Raw genomic sequence first — 16,743 nt, forward strand, 5'->3', positions numbered from 1 at the left:
GACTCCAGAGTGACCCCCAGAATGACCCCTCCATTGGGGACAGTGGCACCCCAGAGTGACCGGTGAATGACCCCCATGGTGACCACCGACCCCTTCACTGGGGCCATGGCCACCCCCACAGTGACCAGTGAGTGACCTCCAGAGTGACCAGTGAGTGACCCTTTCACTGGGGGACAGCAGCAGCCCCACAGCGACCAGTGAATGACTGTGAGTGACCCTCAGAGTGACCCCCACAGTGACCCCTCCCCTGAGTGTCACTGCCACCCCAGCAGTGCCACCCCCGAGGTGTCACCGCTGCTCCCCCAGTGACCCCCTCAGACCCTCCCACCCCCTCCCCACGCCCCCTCCCCATTAAATCCACACCGAGAGCGGGGGGTGGGCACAGCCGTGTATTGCCAACACTGGGGGGCACCGGGAGCAGCGGGGCACGACCCCTCCCGACCCCCAGAGACCCCCAAGGACCCTCAGAGACCCCAAGGAACCCCCCTGGGACCCTCAGGAACCCCCAGGAGCCCCCCACAGACCCCCAGGGACCCCCAAGGAACCCCGAGGGACCCCCAGGGACCCTCAGGAACCCCTAGAGACACCCAAGGACCCCCAGGAACCCTCAGGGACCCCCAAGGACACCCAGAGACCCCCAAAGACTCACCCCCGGCACCAGCAGAAATGGGGGTGCCCCCCCCGACCCCAAACCTGTCCCGCAGCCAGGGCCCCCCCATCCCAATCCCAGTCCCGGGGTTTTTTTCCCCATTTCCCATCCCCAGAGTGCCCCAATCCCGGGGGTCTCAGCCCCCCCCCCCCCCAATCCCGGGGGTCTCAGCCCCCTCAATCTCAGGGGTTTTTTGGGGTGTTTTTGGGGTTTTTTCCCCATTTCCCATCCCCAGGGTGCCCCAATCCCATCCCTGCCCTGCATCCCTATCCCGGGCGGGGGTCTCTGCCCAATGCCGGGGGTCGTAGCCCCCTCCTCAGATTTCCTCCAGGAAGTCCACGGGGAACAGCCCCACTTTGCGGCCCGTGAACACTTTGACGTATCCGTTCACCTCCTCCCCCTTCTGCACCACGATCTGGGGGGGGACAGGGGGGTGGTGAGACCCCCGAGACCCCCTCAGAGCAAGGGGGGACCCCCGAGACCCCCTCAGAGCAGGGGAGACCCCCAGGAACCCCCCAGAGCAAAGGGGGCCCCCAGGAACCCCTCCAGATCAGGAGAGACCCCCTCCAGGACAATGGAGACCCCCAGGAACCCCCCCCAGGACAATGGGGACCCCCGAGCCCCCCCATCTCCCCAGAGCAAGGGGATCCCCAGGAACCCCCCAGGACAGGGGGGACCCCCAGGACAGGGGAGACCCCCGAGACCCCCCCCGCCCAGTACATGGGAGACTCCCCCAAATCAGGGGAGACCCCCAGGAACTCCCCAGAAAAGGAGGGACCCCCCCGACGACAGGGGAGACCCCCAGGAACCCCCCCAGGACAGGGAAGACCCCCATGAAACCCCCAGATCAGGGGGACCCCCCAGGACCCCCCCAGAGCAAGGGGATCCCCAGGAACTCCCCAAGACAGGGGAGACCCCCGAGACCTCCCCCAGGACAGGGAGGACCCCCAGAAACCCCTCACATCAGGGGAGACCCCCGAGACCCCCTCAGGACAGGAGGGACCCCCAGGACAGGGGAGACCCCCCAGGACCCCCCAGGACAGGAGAGAGAGAGACCCCCAGGAACCCCCCAGAGCAAATGAGGAGGGGTCGGCACAGAGCAAATATCCACTGGGATAAGGATGACGATGATGATGATGCAGTTCATGGGGTTCCAGCTGTTTTTGGGGGGCTTGAAGAGGGCCAGGGCGGGGGGTCCCCGGGTAATTTTGGGGAGGGGGTTTCATCTCACCTGATCCTTTTTGAGCGTGATTTGCCCGATTTCCCGGTTTCCAACGAAGGAACGCGTCACTTTGTGCACCCGCTCGCCCGCCCGCACCCGGATGATGAAATTCGGAGGGAAAAACCCGACTTTCTCCCCGATTTTGCCCTGCAAGGAGTTCAAGGAGTGTAGCATTGTGTGTTTTATACAGGTTTTGTTGTAAAGTTGATTATTTTATATAAATTAAGATTATGGTTTGACCCTCGGTTCCCCCCCATGTTGACCCCTCATAATGGTTTGTTCCTGAGTTGTTCGTCCCTCGTTTTCCCGCCAGTGACCGGGCGGGACCAGACTGCAAGGGGGGAGGTTGAGGCCGATTTGGGGGTCCCGAACCCCCTTCCCGCCAGGATAGGGAGTGTCAGAATAGGCATTGTGTGTTTTATACAGGTTTTGTTGTAAAATTTATTATTTTATATAAATTAAGTTTATGGTTTGACCCTCGGTCCCCCCCATGTTGTCCCCTCATAATGGTTTGTTCCTGAGTTGTTCGTCCCTCGTTTTCCCGCCAGTGACCGGGCGGGACGAGGCTGCAAAGGAGGATTTGAGGAGGATTTGGGGGTCCCAAACCCCCCTCCCCACCAGGATAAGGGGTCACAGCAGGTTTGGGGGTCCCCCGAAAGCGTTTCCCCATCCTCACCCGCCACCACTCCTCGTTGGAGTCGTCAACCACCGTGATCTTCTCCCCCGGCCTGGAAGGGAAGGAGGGGATCTCTGAGGGAGGGAAGGACTCCCAGCCCATTATTGGGTGGGTTTTCCACCCAAGAAAAATCTCATTTTCCTTCAGAATCGTCAGGGAAACCAATGGGGAAAAGCAGGCAGGAAAAATATCAGGGAAACCAGTCAGGAAAAGCAGCTGGGAAAACCAGTCTGGAAAACCAAACAGGAAAACCAGTCAGGAAAAATCTCATTTTCCTTCAGAATCAGCTCCTCCAGCCCCGAGTTTGGCATGGCACAGAGCAGCTCAGCTTTGGGAAATCACGGAACCACGTGGAGCCAAACCCCAAAAATCCCTAAAAAACCTCAAAAAAAACCCCAAAAACACACCACACACAAAAAAAAAAAAAAAACCAAAAAACCTCAGGAAAGAGCTGAGTACAAAGCTGGGAAATCCAGAGAACCACGTGGAGCCAAACCCCAAAAAGCCTCAGGAAAGAGCCCAAGGAAAGGCTGGGAAATCTACAGGAGCACGTGAAGCCAAACACCAAAAAAACCCCAAAACACCTCAGGAACGAGCTCAGTACAAAGTTGGGAAATGCACAGAACCACGTGGAGCCAAACCCCGAAAACCCCCCAAAAAAACCCCAAAAAACCCCAAACCCCCCAAAACCACCAATAAATCCTCCAAAAAAAACCCAAAACCACAAAAAAACCCCAACCCCCCCAAAAAAACCAAAAAACCCACCAAAAACAAAAAAACCCCAACCCCTTAGAAAATCCCCCCCAATAAAACCCCCCCAAAACTCCAAACCCTCCAAAACACAAACAAAAAAACCAACAAAACCCCCCAAAAACCACGAACCCCCCCCCAAAACCTCAAAAAACCCCTCCAAAAAACCCAAAACCCCATAAAACCCCCCCAAAACCCAAAAACACCCCCCAACCCCACCCCCCAAAACTCCAGAAACCCCCCAAAAACCGCCAAAACCCAAAAAAAAAACCCCAAAAAACCTCCAAAAACCCCCCAAAATAAACCCCCAAAAACCCCAACCGCCCCAAAAAAACCAAGAAACCCCCCAAAAAAAACCCCAAAAAACCCCATAAAAACCTACAAAAACCCCATAAAAACCCTAAAAGTCCCCCAAAAAACCCCAAAACCCCCAAAAAAACCCCAAGAAAGACCCCAAATAAAACCACCAAACCCCCAAAATCCCACAAAAAAACACCAAAAAAACCCCATAAAACCTACAAAAACCCCATAAAAACCTAAAAGCCCCCCAAAAAACCCATAAAACCCCAAAACCCCATAAAACCCCCAACCCCACTCCCCAAAACCCCACGAACCCCCCAAAAACCTCCAAAACCCCCCCAAAAAAACCCCCCAAAAACCCCAACCGCCCCAAAAAAACCAAGAAAAACCCCCAAAAAAACCCAAGAAAGACCCCAAATAAAACCACCAAACCCCCCAAAATCCCACAAAAAACCCCCAAAAAAATCCCATAAAACCTACAAAAACCCCATAAAAACCCTAAAACCCCGTCCAAAAAACCCCAAAACCCCCCCAAAAAAAAAACCCAAAACCCCCCAAAAAAACCCCACGAAAGACCCCAAATAAAACCACCAAACCCCCCAAAATCCCACAAAAAACCCAAAAAAACCCCAAAAAAACCCCCCAAAAAAACCCATAAAACCTACAAAAACCCCATAAAAACCCTAAAAACCCCCAAAAAACCAATAAAACCCCCCCCCCAAAAAACCCCAAACCCCCCAAAAAAAACCCCAAGAAAGACCCCAAATAAAACCACCAAACCCCCCAAAATCCCACAAAAAAACCCCAAAAAAACCCCCAAAAAAACCCCATAAAACCTACAAAACCCCCATAAAAACCCTAAACCCCCCCAAAAAAAACCCCAAGAAAGACCCCAAATAAAACCACCAAAACCCCCAAAATCCCACAAAAAACCACCAAAAAAACCCAAAAAAACCCCAAAAAAACCCCATAAAAACCCCAAACCCCCCCCCAAAAAAAACCCCAAAACCCCCAAAAAAAACCCCAGAAAAACCCCAAATAAAACCACCAAAACCCCAAAATCCACAAAAAAACACCAAAAAAACCCCATAAAACCTACAAAAAACCCCATAAAAACCCTAAAAGCCCCCCAAAAAACCCATAAAACCCCCCCCAAAAAAAAACCCCAAACCCCCAAAAAAACCCCAAGAAAGACCCCAAATAAAACCACCAAACCCCCAAAATCCCACAAAAAACCCCAAAAAAACCCCAAAAAACCTCCCAAAAACCCCAACCGCCCCAAAAAACTCAAGAAACCCCCCCCAAAAAAAACCCCAAGAAAGACCCCAAATAAAACCACCAAACCCCCAAAATCCCACAAAAAAACCACCAAAAAAACTCCATAAAACCTACAAAAACCCCATAAAAACCCTAAAATTCCCCCAAAAAACCCCAAAACCGAAAAGAACACCCCAAAAACAACAGAAAAAAAACCACCAAAACCCCCAAAAAAACCCCAAAAAAACCCCAAAAAAACCCCATAAAACCCTACAAAAACCCTATAAAAACCCTAAAAGCCCCCCCCAAAACCCCATAAAACCCCAAAACCCATAAAATCCCCCAACCCCACTCCCCAAAACCCCAGGAACTCCCAAAAACCACCAAAACCCCCCAAAAAACCCCCAAAAAACCTCCAAAAACCCCCCCAAAATAAACCCCCAAAAACCCCAAAACCCCCAAAAAAACCAAGAAACCCCCCCCCCCAAAAAACCCCAACCCCCCCCAAAAAAACCCCAACCCCCCCAAAAAAACCCCAAAACCCCAAAAAAAACCCAAGAAAGACCCCAAATAAAACCACCAAACCCCCCAAAATCCCACAAAAAAAACCCCAAAAAAAAAACCCCAAAAAAACACCAAAAAAACCCATAAAACCTACAAAAAACCCCATAAAAAACTCTAAAAGTCCCCCCAAAAAAACCCAAAACCCCCCAAAAAAACCCCAAGAAAAACCCCAAATAAAACCACCAAACCCCCCAAAATCCCACAAAAAAAACCAAAAAAAAGCCCAAAAAAACCCATAAAACCTACAAAAACCCCATAAAAACCCTAAAAGCCCCCCCAAAAAAACAAGAACCCCCCCAAAAAACCCCAAGAAAGACCCCAAATAAAACCACCAAACCCCCAAAATCCACAAAAAACCCCCAAAAAAACCCAAAAAAACCATAAAAACCCTAAAAGCCCCAAAAAACCCCAAAACCCCCCCCAAAAAAAAACCCCAAAACCCCCAAGAAAGACCCAAATAAAACCACCAAACCCCCCAAAATCCCACAAAAAAACCCAAAAAAACCCCAAAAAAAAACCCCAAAAAACCCCATAAAACCTACAAAACCCCATAAAAACCCTAAAACCCTCCCAAAAACCCATAAAACCCCAAAAAACCCCAAAACCCCCCCCAAAAAAACCCAAAATCCCCAAAAAAACCCCAAAACCCCAAAACAAACCCAAGAAAGACCCCAAATAAAACCACCAAATCCCCAAAATCCACAAAAAAACCCCAAAAAAACCTACAAAAACCCCATAAAAACCCTAAAACCCCCCCAAAAAACCCATAAAACCCCAAAACCCCATAAAACCCCCCCAAAACCAAGCGGGGCACTCACGGGAAGTCCAGGTCGTCCTTTTCCAGGGCTTTGAAGCGATAAAGGGCCACGAAATAATGGGATTGCAGGAACCCCCCCGGCTGCGGCTTCTTGCTCTGAGGGATTTTGGGGAGCCCTGAGGGTCTCAGGGGCACCCCAAAGGTGGATTTGGGGTTTGGGGGAGGTTTGGGGGTACCTGAGGGTCTCAGGGGCACCCCCAAGGGTGGATTTGGGTTTTTTGGGGTGCAGGGGGGATTTTGGGGAGCCCTGAGGGCACCCCAAAGGTGGATTTGGGGTTTTTTGGGGTGCAGGGGGAGGTTTGGGGGTACCTGAGGGTCTCCAGGGGCACCCCAAAGGTTGAATTTGGGGTTTTTTGGGGTGCAGGGGGGGGTTTGGGGGTACCTGAGGGTCTCCAGGGTGGATTTGGGATTTTTTGGGGTGCAGGGGGAGGTTTGGGGGTACCTGAGGGTCTCAGGGGGACCCCAAAGGTGGATTTGGGGTTTGGGGGTACCTGAGGGTCTCAGGGGGACCCCAAAGGTTGAATTGGGGGTTTTTGGGGTGCAGGGGAGGTTTGGGGAGCCCTGAGGGTCTCAGGGGCACCCCAAAGGTTGGATTTGGGGTTTTTGGGGTTTTTGGGGTGCAGGGGAGGTTTGGGGAGCCCTGAGAGCACCCCAAAGGGTGGATTTGGGGTTTTTTGGGGTGCAGGGGAGGTTTGGGGAGCCCTGAGGGTCTCAGGGGCACCCCAAAGGTGGATTTGGGATTTTTGGGGGTTTTTGGGGTGCAGGGGGGTTTGGGGAGCCCTGAGGGTCTCAGGGGGACCCCAAAGGTTGGGTTTGGGGTTTTTTGGGGGTTTTTGGGGTGCAGGGGAGGTTTGGGGGTACCTGAGGGTCTCAGGGGACCCCAAAGGGTGGATTTGGGATTTTTGGGGGTTTTTGGGGTGCAGGGGGAGGTTTGGGGAGCCCTGAGGGTCTCCAGGGGCACCCCAAAGGGTGGATTTGGGGGTTTGGGGGTACCTGAAGGGGCACCCCAAAGGGTGGATTTGGGGTTTTTTGGGGTGCAGGGGGGGTTTGGGGGTACCTGGGGGTATCAGGGGGACCCCAAAGGTTGGATTTGGGGTTTTTGGGATTTTTTGGGGTGCAGGGGGAGGTTTGGGGGTACCTGAGTGGATTTGGGGTTTTTGGGGTGCAGGGGAGGTTTGGGGAGCCCTGAGGGTCTCAGGGCACCCCAAGGGTGGATTTGGTTTGGGTGCAGGGAGGTTGGGTACCTGAGGTCTCAGGGGACCCAAAGTGATTTGGGTTTTGGGGTTTTTGGGGTGCAGGGAGGGGTTTGGATTTGGGGTTTTTGGGTGCAGGGGATTTGGGGTACCTGAGGGTCCCAGGGTGATTTGGTTTTTGGGTGCAGGTTTGGAGCCCTGAGGTCTCAGGGCACCCAAATGTTGGTTGGTTTGGTTTTGGGTGCAGGGGAGGTTTGGGGTACTGAGGGTCTCGGGGGACCCAAAGATTGGATTTGGGTTTTTGGTGCAGGGAGTTTGGATTGGTTTTTGGGGTGCAGGGGAGGTTTGGGGTACCTGGGGGTCTCAGGACCAAGGTTGGATTTGGGGTGCAGGGGAGGTTTGGGGTACCTGAGGGTCTCAGGGGACCCAAGGTTGGTTTGGGATTTTTGGGTTTGGGTGCAGGGGGGATTTGGAGCCCTGAGTGTCTCCAGGGTCACCCCAAAGGTGGATTTGGGGTTTTTGGGGTGCAGGGGAGGTTTGGGGAGCCTGAGGGTCTCAGGGGCACCCCAAGGGTTGGATTTGGGGTTTTTGGGTTTTTGGGTGCAGGGGGGTTTGGGACTGGGTATCAGGACCCAAGGTGATTGGGTTTTGGGTGCAGGGGATTTTGGGAGCCCTGAGGTCTCAGGGCACCCCAAAGGTTGAATTTGGGATTTTTTGGAGGGGAGGTTTGGGGTACCTGAGTGGATTGGGTTTTGGTGCAGGAGGTTGGAGCCCTGAGGGTCTCCAGGGGCACCCCAAGGTGGATTTGGGGTTTGGGGTGCAGGGAGTTTGGGGTACCTAGGGTCTCAGGGGACCCAAGTGGATTTGGGGTTTTTGGGTTTTTGGGTGCAGGGAGGGTTTGATTGGGTTTTTGGGGTCAGGGGGATTTGGGTACCTGAGGGTCTCCAGGGTGATTTGGGTTTTTGGTGCAGGGGTTGGACCGAGGTCCAGGCACCCAAAGTGGTTGGGTTTGGGTTTTTGGGCAGGGTTGGGGACCGAGGTCTCGGGACCAAATATTGGGTTTTTGGGTGCAGGGAGTTTGGATTGGTTTGTCAGGGGGTTGACCTGGGGTCTCAGGGACCCCAAGTTGATTTGGGTGCAGGGAGGTTTGGGGTACCTGAGGGTCTCAGGGACCCAAGGTTGGTTTGATTTTGGGGTTTTTGGGGGCAGGGGGGGATTTTGGGACCTGAGTGTCCAGGGTCACCCAAAGGTGGATTTGGTTTTGGGGTGCAGGGAGTTGGGGTACCTGGTTCAGGTGATTTGGGTTTTTTGGTCAGGAAGTTTGGGGAGCCTGAGGTCTCAGGGTGGACCCCAAAGGTTGGATATGGATTTTGGGTGCAGGGATTTTAGGGGACCAAGGTTGGATTTGGGTTTTGGGGTGCAGGGGAGGTTTGGGAGCCTGAGGTCTCAGGGACCCAAAGTGATTGGGGTTTGGTGCAGGGGGGTTTGGGAGCCCTGAGGGCACCCCAAGTTGATTTGGGGTTTTTGGTCAGGAGGTTTGGGGTACTGAGGTCTAGGGGGACCCAAGGTGGTATTGGTTTTGGATTTTGGGTCAGGGGAGGTTTGGGACTGGTCTCAGGCACCCCAAGGTGATTGGGACTTTTTGGGTCAGGGGTTTGGATTGGTTTTTTGGGTGCAGGGGTTTGGGGTACCTGGGCTCAGGGGGACCCAAGGTTGATTTGGATTTTTGGGGTTTTTGGTCAGGAGGTTTGGGGTACTGAGGGTCTCCAGGTGGATTGGGGTTTTGGGTCAGGGAGTTTGGGACCTGAGGTTAGGGCACCAAGGTTGATTTGGTTTTGGGTTTGGTGCAGGGAGTTGATTTGGTTTTGGGTCAGGGTTTTGGTACCTCTCGTCCGCCGGGCTTTTCTCGGCTTTTTTGTCGCCCTCGGAGGCGCCTGGGGAGGAAAGGAAAGGAAAGGAGGGGTCGGGATTGGGTGAGGGTGGATGGGGCCAAAGTGGGGATGGGGATTTGGGGGTGTTTTTGATGAGGGGGAAAACCCCTAAAAAAACCAAAATAACCCCAAAAAAACAAAAAAAACAAAAAAAAAACAAACAAAGAACAAAAAAAAAAAAAAAAAAAAAAAAAAAAAAACCAAAACAAACCCAAAAAAAACCCAAAAAAAAAACCAAAAAAACCCACAAAAAATCCCAAAAAAACCAACAAAAAAACCACAAAAAAAAACAAAACAAAACAAAAACAAAAAAAACCCAAAAAAAACCCCACCAAAACCAACCAAAAAAAAAACCCCAAAACAAACAAAAAAAAAAAAAAAAAAAAACACAAAAAAACCCCAAAAACAAAACAAAAAAAATCAAACAAACAAACAAAAAACCAAAAAACAGAAGCCCCCCCACAAACCAAAACCCACCCAAAAAAACCCAAAAAAAACAAAAAAAACCAAAAAAAAACCAAAAAAACCACCCCCCCAAAACCAAAAAACAAACAAACAAAAAGAACACCAAAAACCAAAATACACACCAAAAACTAAAAAAAACCCCAAAACTAAAAACAGAAGCCCCCCCACAAACCAAAACCCACCCTCAAAAAAAAACCCAAAAACAAAAAACCAAACCCCCAAAAAAACCCAAAACCGAAAAACAAACAAACAAAAAAAACCAAAAACCAAAATACACGCCAAAAACTAAAAAAAAAAAACTCATAAAAACAGAAGCCCCCCCACAAACCAAAACCCACCCAAAAAACCCAAAAAAAAAAAACAAAACAAAAAAAAAACCCAAAAAAACCCAAAAAACCACCCCCCCAAAAACAACCCAAAACCGAAAAAAAACAAACAAAAAAAAATCAAAAACCAAAATACACACCAAAAACTAAAAAAAAACCCAAAAAAACAGAAGCCCCCCCACAAACCAAAACCCACCCCCAAAACAAAAAAAAAAAAAACCCAAAACCGAAAAAAACACCCCAAAAACAACAACAACAAAAACGCCAAAACCCCCCAAAAAAATAAAAACAAAAAACCACAAAAAACCACAAAAAACCCAAAAAACCCCCACAAAACCAAACCAAACCAAAAAACCCAAAAACAAACAAACAAACAAAAAAACACCAAAAAACAAATAACAAAACAAAACAAAACAACACCAAACAAAACAAAACAAAAAATAAAACACCAACCAAAAAAAAGAAAAATAAAAAGAAAAAGAAAAAGAAAAAAATAAAAAGAAAAACAAACAAACAAAAAAAACCAACAAAAAACTGAAAACCAAAGGTGGGGATGTGAAGTGGGGACCCTTTTTCTGAAGGGAAAATCCCCAAAAAAACCCCAAAAAATCAAAAACAAAACCCCAAAAAACAATCAAACAAATAAAATCCTAAAATAAAAAAACCCAAAATCCTCCTTAAAAAAAAAAACAAAAAAACAAAAACTCAAAAAACAGAAACCAAAGTTGGGGACATGAATTGGGGACACTTTTCCTGAAGGGAAAACCCCCCAAAAACAACAATGACAACAAAACAAAACCCAAAAAACAACAAAAAAACAACAAAAAAACCCCCAAACAAACAAAAAAAACAAAAAAAACCCCACAAACAAACAAAAAAAAACCCCACAAAAAAACAAAAAACCCCAAAACAACAACAAAAAAATTCCCAAAAAAGCAAAAACCACCCCAAAAATCAAAGATGGGGACGGGAACTGGGGACGCTTTTTCTGCAGGAAAAGCCCTCAAAAAACAATAAAAAAAAAACCACCAAAAAATAAAAACCAAAGATGGGAACGTGAATTATGGACATGAATTTGGGACCCTTTTTCTACAGGAAAAACCCTAAAAAAACCCAAAAAAACCCAAAATCCACACTCATTGCATCCCCAAGGACTCAGCCAGAAAACCCCAAAAATCCCCCAAAAAAACCCCCAAAAAACCCCCAAAAATCCCAAAAAACCCTAAAAAAACCCCAAAATCCCCAAAACCCCCCCCAAAAAACCCAAAAAATCCCAAAAAATCCTAAAAAACCCAAAAAATCCTAAAAAATCCTAAAAAACCCAAAAAAGCCTAAAAACCACACCCATTGCATCCCCAACGACTCAGCCAGAAAACCCCAAAAATCCCAAAAAACCCTCAAAAACCCTAAAAAAACCCCAAAAATCCCCAAAAACCCCCCAAAAACCCCCGAAAAATCCCCAAAAAACCCCCCCAAAAACCCCCAAAAAACCCCAAAAATCCCCAAAAAACCCCTCAAAAACCCCCCAAAAAACCCCAAAAATCCTAAAAAAAACCCCCAAAATAAAAAAATACCCCAAAACTCCCCAAAAAAACCCCCCAAAACCCAAAAAACCCAAAATCCACACCCATTGCATCCCCAACGACTCAGCCAGAAAACCCCAAAAACCCCAAAAAACCCCTCAAAAACCCCCCAAAAAACCCCAAAAAATCCTAAAAAACCCAAAAAACCCCAAAAAATCCTAAAAAACCCAAAAAATCCTAAAAACCACACCCATTGCATCCCCAACGACTCAGCCAGAAAACCCCAAAAATCCCCAAAAAACCCCCCAAAAAACCCCAAAAAATCCCCAAAAATCCTAAAAAACCCAAAAAATCCTAAAAAACCCCCCAAATCCCCCAAAATAACAAAAAATACCCCCAAAACCCCCCAAAAAAAACCCTAAAAAAACCCCAAAAAACCCAAAATCCACACCCATTGCATCCCCAAGGACTCAGCCAGAAAACCCCAAAAATCCCCAAAAAAACCCTCAAAAAACCCTAAAAAAACCCAAAAACCCCCAAAAATCCTAAAAAAACCCCAAACCCCCCAAAATAAAAAAATACCCCCAAAACCCCCCAAAAACCCAAAAAACCCTAAATCCACACTCATTGCATCCCCATGGACTCAGCCAGAAAACCCCAAAAAACCCCTCAAAAAACCCCCCAAAAAACCCCCAAAAAATCCCCAAAAAACCCCCCAAAAAAACCCAAAAAACCTTAAAAAACCCCAAAAATCCTAAAAAACCCCCAAAAATAAAAAAAATACCCACAAAACCCCCCAAAAACCCCCCAAAAACCCCCCAAAAACCCAAAAAACCCTAAATCCACACTCATTGCATCCCCAAGGACTCAGCCAGAAAACCCCAAAAATCCCCAAAAAAACCCCTCAAAAACCCCCCAAAAACCCCCAAAAAACCCCAAAAAAACCCCCCAAAAAACCTTAAAAAACCCCAAAAATCCTAAAAAAAACCCCAAAATAAAAAAATACCCCCAAAACCCCTCAAAAAACCCCAATTCCCTCGGCCCTCACCCTCAGCTTTGCTCCCCGCCGCCTTCGCGGCCTCGGGCTCCTCATCCATCATGGCCGCCAGGGGCTGAGGGGAAAACGGGCGAAAATTGGGGGGCTTGGGGGCGATACTGGGGAATTTTGGGGGGATATTGGGGAATTTGGGGGGTTATTAAGGGGTTTGGGGGGATTATTGAGGAGTTTTGGGGGGATTTTGGGGGGATATTGGGGGATTTGGGGGGTTATTGGGGGATCATTGAGGCCCTTGGGGGGTTATTGGGATGATTTTGGGGTTATTGGGGTGATTTTTGGGGTTATTGGGGTGGTTTTGGGGTTATTGGATGATTTTTGGGTTATTTATTTGGGTGATTTTGGGTTTATTTGGGTGATTTGGGGTTATTGGGGTGATTTTGGGGTTATTTATTTGGGGTTATTGGGTGATTTTGGGTTTATTTGGGTGATTTGGGGTTATTGGGGTGATTTTGGGGTTATTTATTTGGGGTTATTGGGTGATTTTGGGGTTATTGGGGGGGGTTTTGGGGTTATTTGGGTGGTTTTGGGGTTATTTATTTGGGTGGTTTTGGGGTTATTTGGGTGATTTGGGGTTATTTGGGTGATTTTGGGGGTTATTGGGGTGATTTTGGGTGATTTTGGGGATATTGGGGTGATTTTGGGGTGCCCCCCCGCCCCCACTCACGTTTTTCTTGTCCTCCTGGCCCTTCTTGCGCTCCCTGTTGGCCATGATGACCCCGGTGCGCAGCGTCTCGAACACGGGGTCGGAGCCGCTGCCTGCGGGGCCGGGGGGGTTTGGGGGGCTCAGAGGTGATTTTGGGAGGTTTTGGGGGAGTTTTGGGGGGGCTCAGGGGGCTCAGAGGGGATTTTGGGGGGTTATTCAGGGATTTGGGGGGGTATTGGGAGGGCTCCGGAGGGGTTTGGGAGGGCTGAAGGGGGTTTGGGGGGCTCAGGGGGGTTATGGGGGGATTTTGGGGGTTATTGGGGGTTATTGGGGATTTGGGGGGGTATTGGGGGAGCTCGGAGAGGGTCAGGGAAACTCACGGGGGCTCAGGGGGGATTTTGGGGGGTTCAGGGGGGTCAGGGGGGGTCAGAGGGGATTTTGGGGGGTCAGGGAGGATTTTGGGGGGCACAGGGGGGATTTGGGGGTCAGGGGGGGTCAGAGGGGATTTTGGGGGGTTATTGAGAGATTTGGGGAGTATTGGGTGGGCTCGGGAGGGGTTTGGGAGGGCTGAAGGTGATTTTGGGGGGCTCAGGGGGGTCAGGGGGGGTCAGAGGGGATTTTGGGGAGATATTCAGGGATTTGGGGGGGTATTGGGGTGTTTGGGAGGTTATTGAGGGATTTGGGGGGGTTTTGGGGGCTCAGGGGGGTCAGGGGGGGTCAGAGGAGATTTTGGGGGGCTCAGGGGGCTCAGGGGGGTCAGAGGGGATTTTGGGGGGTTATTGAGGGATTTGGGGGGGTATTGGGGGGCTCCGGAGGGGTTTGGGAGGGATGAAGGGGGTTTGGGGGGGTCAGGGGGGTTTGGGGGTGCTCGGGGGAGTTGGGGGGCTCAGGGGGGCTCAGGGGGGTTTGGGGGGGCTCAGGGGGGTTATGGGGGGATTTTGGGGGTTATTGGGGAATATTGGGGGGTTATTGGGGTGTTTGGGGGTTATTGAGGGATTTGGGGGGATATTGGGGGAGCTCGGGGGGGGTCAGGGAAACTCATGGGGGGGTCGGGGGGGGCACAGGGGGATTTTGGGGGGCTCAGGGGGGTCAGGGGGGATTTGGGGGGTTATTGAGGGATTTGGGGGGGTATTGGGGGAGCTCGGGGGAGGGGTCAGGGAAACTCACGGGGGGCACGGGGGGGGTCAGAGGGATTTTGGGGGGCTCAGGGGGTTCAGGCGGGCTCAGAGGGGATTTTGGGGACGTTTTGGGGGGCTCAGGGGGGTCGGGGGGGGGTCAGAGGGGATTTTGGGGGGGTTTTGGGGGTCAGAGGGGATTTTGGGGGTTATTGAGGGATTTGGGGGGGTATTGGGGGGGCTCCGGAGGGGTTTGGGAGGGCTGAAGGGGGTTTGGGAGGGATGAAGGGGGTTTGGGGGGCTTTGGGGGAGTTGGGGGGCTCAGGGGGGCTCAGAGGGGTTTGGGGGTGCTCAGGGGGGTTATGGGGGGAGTTTGGGGTTATTGGGGTGTTTGGGGGTTATTGAGGGATTTGGGGGTGTATTGGGGAGCTCGGGGGGGATCGGGGAAACTCACGGGGGCTCAGGGGGGGTCACGGGGGATTTTGGGGGGCACAGGGGGCTCAGAGGGGATTTTGGGGGGTCATTGAGGGATTTGGGGGGGTATTGGGAGGGCTCCGGAGGGGTTTGGGAGGGCTGAAGGGGGTTTGGGGGGTCAGGGGGGTTTTGGGGGTGCTCGGGGGAGTTGGGGGGTGTCGGGGGGTCCAGGGGGGTTATTGGAGAATATGGGGGGGCCAGGGGGTTATGGGGGGATTTTGGGGGTTATTGGGGGTTTTGAGATGTTTATTGGGGTGTTTGGGGGTTATTGAGGGATTTGGGGGGGTATTGGGGGGGCTCGGGAGGGGTTTGGGGGGTCTGAGGGCTCGGGGGGGATTTTGGGGATTTTGGGGGGTTACTGGGGAATATTGGGGGGTATTGGGGAGATCGGGGGGGGGGTCAGGGAAACTCATGGGGGGCTCATGGGGATTTTGGGGGGTTTTGGGGGGCTCAGAGGGCTCATGGGGATTTTGGGGGGGTTTTGGGGGGCTCAGGGGGGTCAGAGGGGATTTTGGGGGTTATTCAGGATTTGGGGGGGTATTGGGGGGCTCGGGGGGGGTTTGGGAGGGCTGAAGGGGGTTTGGGGGGTCAGGGGGGTTTGAGGGTGCTCGGGGGAGTTGGGGGCTCAGGGGGGCTCAGGGGGTTTGGGGGTGCTCAGGGGGGTCAGGGGGGCTCAGAGGTGATTTTGGGGGCCCAGGGGGTCAGAGGGGGTCAGAGGGGATTTTGGGGGTTATTGAGGGATTTGGGGGGGTACTGGGGGGGCTCGGGGGGGGTTGGGAGGGCTGAAGGGGTTTGGGGGGGCTATGGGGGGTACAGGGGGGATTTTGGGGGTTATTGGGGAATATTGGGGGTTATTGAGGATTTGGGGGGGTATTGGGGGAGCTCGGGGGGGTCAGGGAAACTCATGGGGGGCACAAGGGGGGTCAGAGGGGATTTTGGGGGCTCAGGGGGCTCAGGGGGGTCAGAGGGGATTTTGGGGGTCATTGAGGGATTTGGGGGGTTATTGGGGGGGCTCGGGAGGGGTTTGGGAGGGCTGAAGGGGTTTGGGGGGTCAGGGGGGTTTGGGGGTGCTCGGGGGAGTTGGGGGGTGTCGGGGGGTCCAGGGGGGTTATTGGGGAATATTGGGGGGGCTATGGGGGGCTCAGGGGGGTTATGGGGGGGATTTAGGGGGTCATTGGGGATTATTGGGGGGTTTTGAGAGGTTTATTGGGCTGTTTGGGGGTTATTGAGGGATTTGGGGGGGTATTGGGGGGCTCCGGAGGGGTTTGGGAGGGCTGAAGGGGGTTTGGGGGTTCTCGGGGGAGTTGGGGGGTGTCGGGGGGTCCAGGGGGGTTATTGGGGAATATTGGGGGGCCAGGGGGTTATGGGGGGATTTTGGGGGTTATTGGGGGTTATTGGGGTGTTTGGGGGTTATTGAGGGATTTGGGGGGGTATTGGGGGAGCTCGGGGGGGGGGTCAGGGAAACTCACGGGGGGCACGGGGGGGGTCAGAGGGGATTTTGGGGGGCTCAGGGGGGTCAGGCGGGCTCAGAGGGGATTTTGGGGACGTTTTGGGGGGCTCAGGGGGGTCGGGGGGGTCAGAGGGGATTTTGGGGGGTTATTGAGGGATTTGGGGGGGTATTGGGGGGGCTCCAGAGGGGTTTGGGAGGGCTGAAGGGGGTTTGGGGGGTCAGGGGGGTTTGGGGGTGCTCGGGGAGTTGGGGGCTCAGGGGGCTCAGGGGGGTTTGGGGGGATTTGGGGGGTTATTGGGGGGCCAGGGGGGATTTTGGGGGTCGGGGGGGG

General features: G+C 51.9%; 1 protein-coding gene across 1 annotated transcript; it reads right to left on the minus strand.

Annotated features, from left to right (window-relative positions):
• Window positions 1-853: 853 nt before the first annotated feature.
• Window positions 854-13,478, minus strand: LOC135442056 (SH3 and cysteine-rich domain-containing protein 3-like). Its single transcript, XM_064701605.1, has 7 exons — window positions 13,395-13,478; window positions 12,722-12,785; window positions 9,315-9,362; window positions 6,237-6,333; window positions 2,548-2,599; window positions 1,881-2,018; window positions 854-1,064 (listed from the first exon to the last, which is right to left on the minus strand). Exons 1-7 carry the CDS (start codon window positions 13,437-13,439, stop codon window positions 966-968), a joined length of 543 nt encoding a protein of 180 aa, XP_064557675.1. The 5' UTR covers window positions 13,440-13,478; the 3' UTR covers window positions 854-965.
• Between the last annotated feature and the right edge of the window lie 3,265 nt (window positions 13,479-16,743).

The sequence above is a fragment of the Zonotrichia leucophrys genome, unplaced genomic scaffold (assembly GCF_028769735.1).
Source record: "Zonotrichia leucophrys gambelii isolate GWCS_2022_RI unplaced genomic scaffold, RI_Zleu_2.0 Scaffold_933_19102, whole genome shotgun sequence".
Classification (NCBI taxonomy): Eukaryota; Metazoa; Chordata; class Aves; order Passeriformes; family Passerellidae; genus Zonotrichia; species Zonotrichia leucophrys.

Coding starts and splice junctions, on each gene's coding strand:
- LOC135442056 (XM_064701605.1), bottom strand. CDS start 13,439: ATGGCCAACAGGGAGCGCAAGAAGGGCCAGGAGGACAAGAAAAAC. Junction 9,363..12,721: donor GGCGGGGAGCAAAGCTGAGG/GTGAGGGCCGAG, acceptor TTTCCTCCCCAG/GCGCCTCCGAGGGCGACAAA. Junction 6,334..9,314: donor GAAAAGCCCGGCGGACGAGA/GGTACCAAAACC, acceptor CCAAAATCCCTC/AGAGCAAGAAGCCGCAGCCG.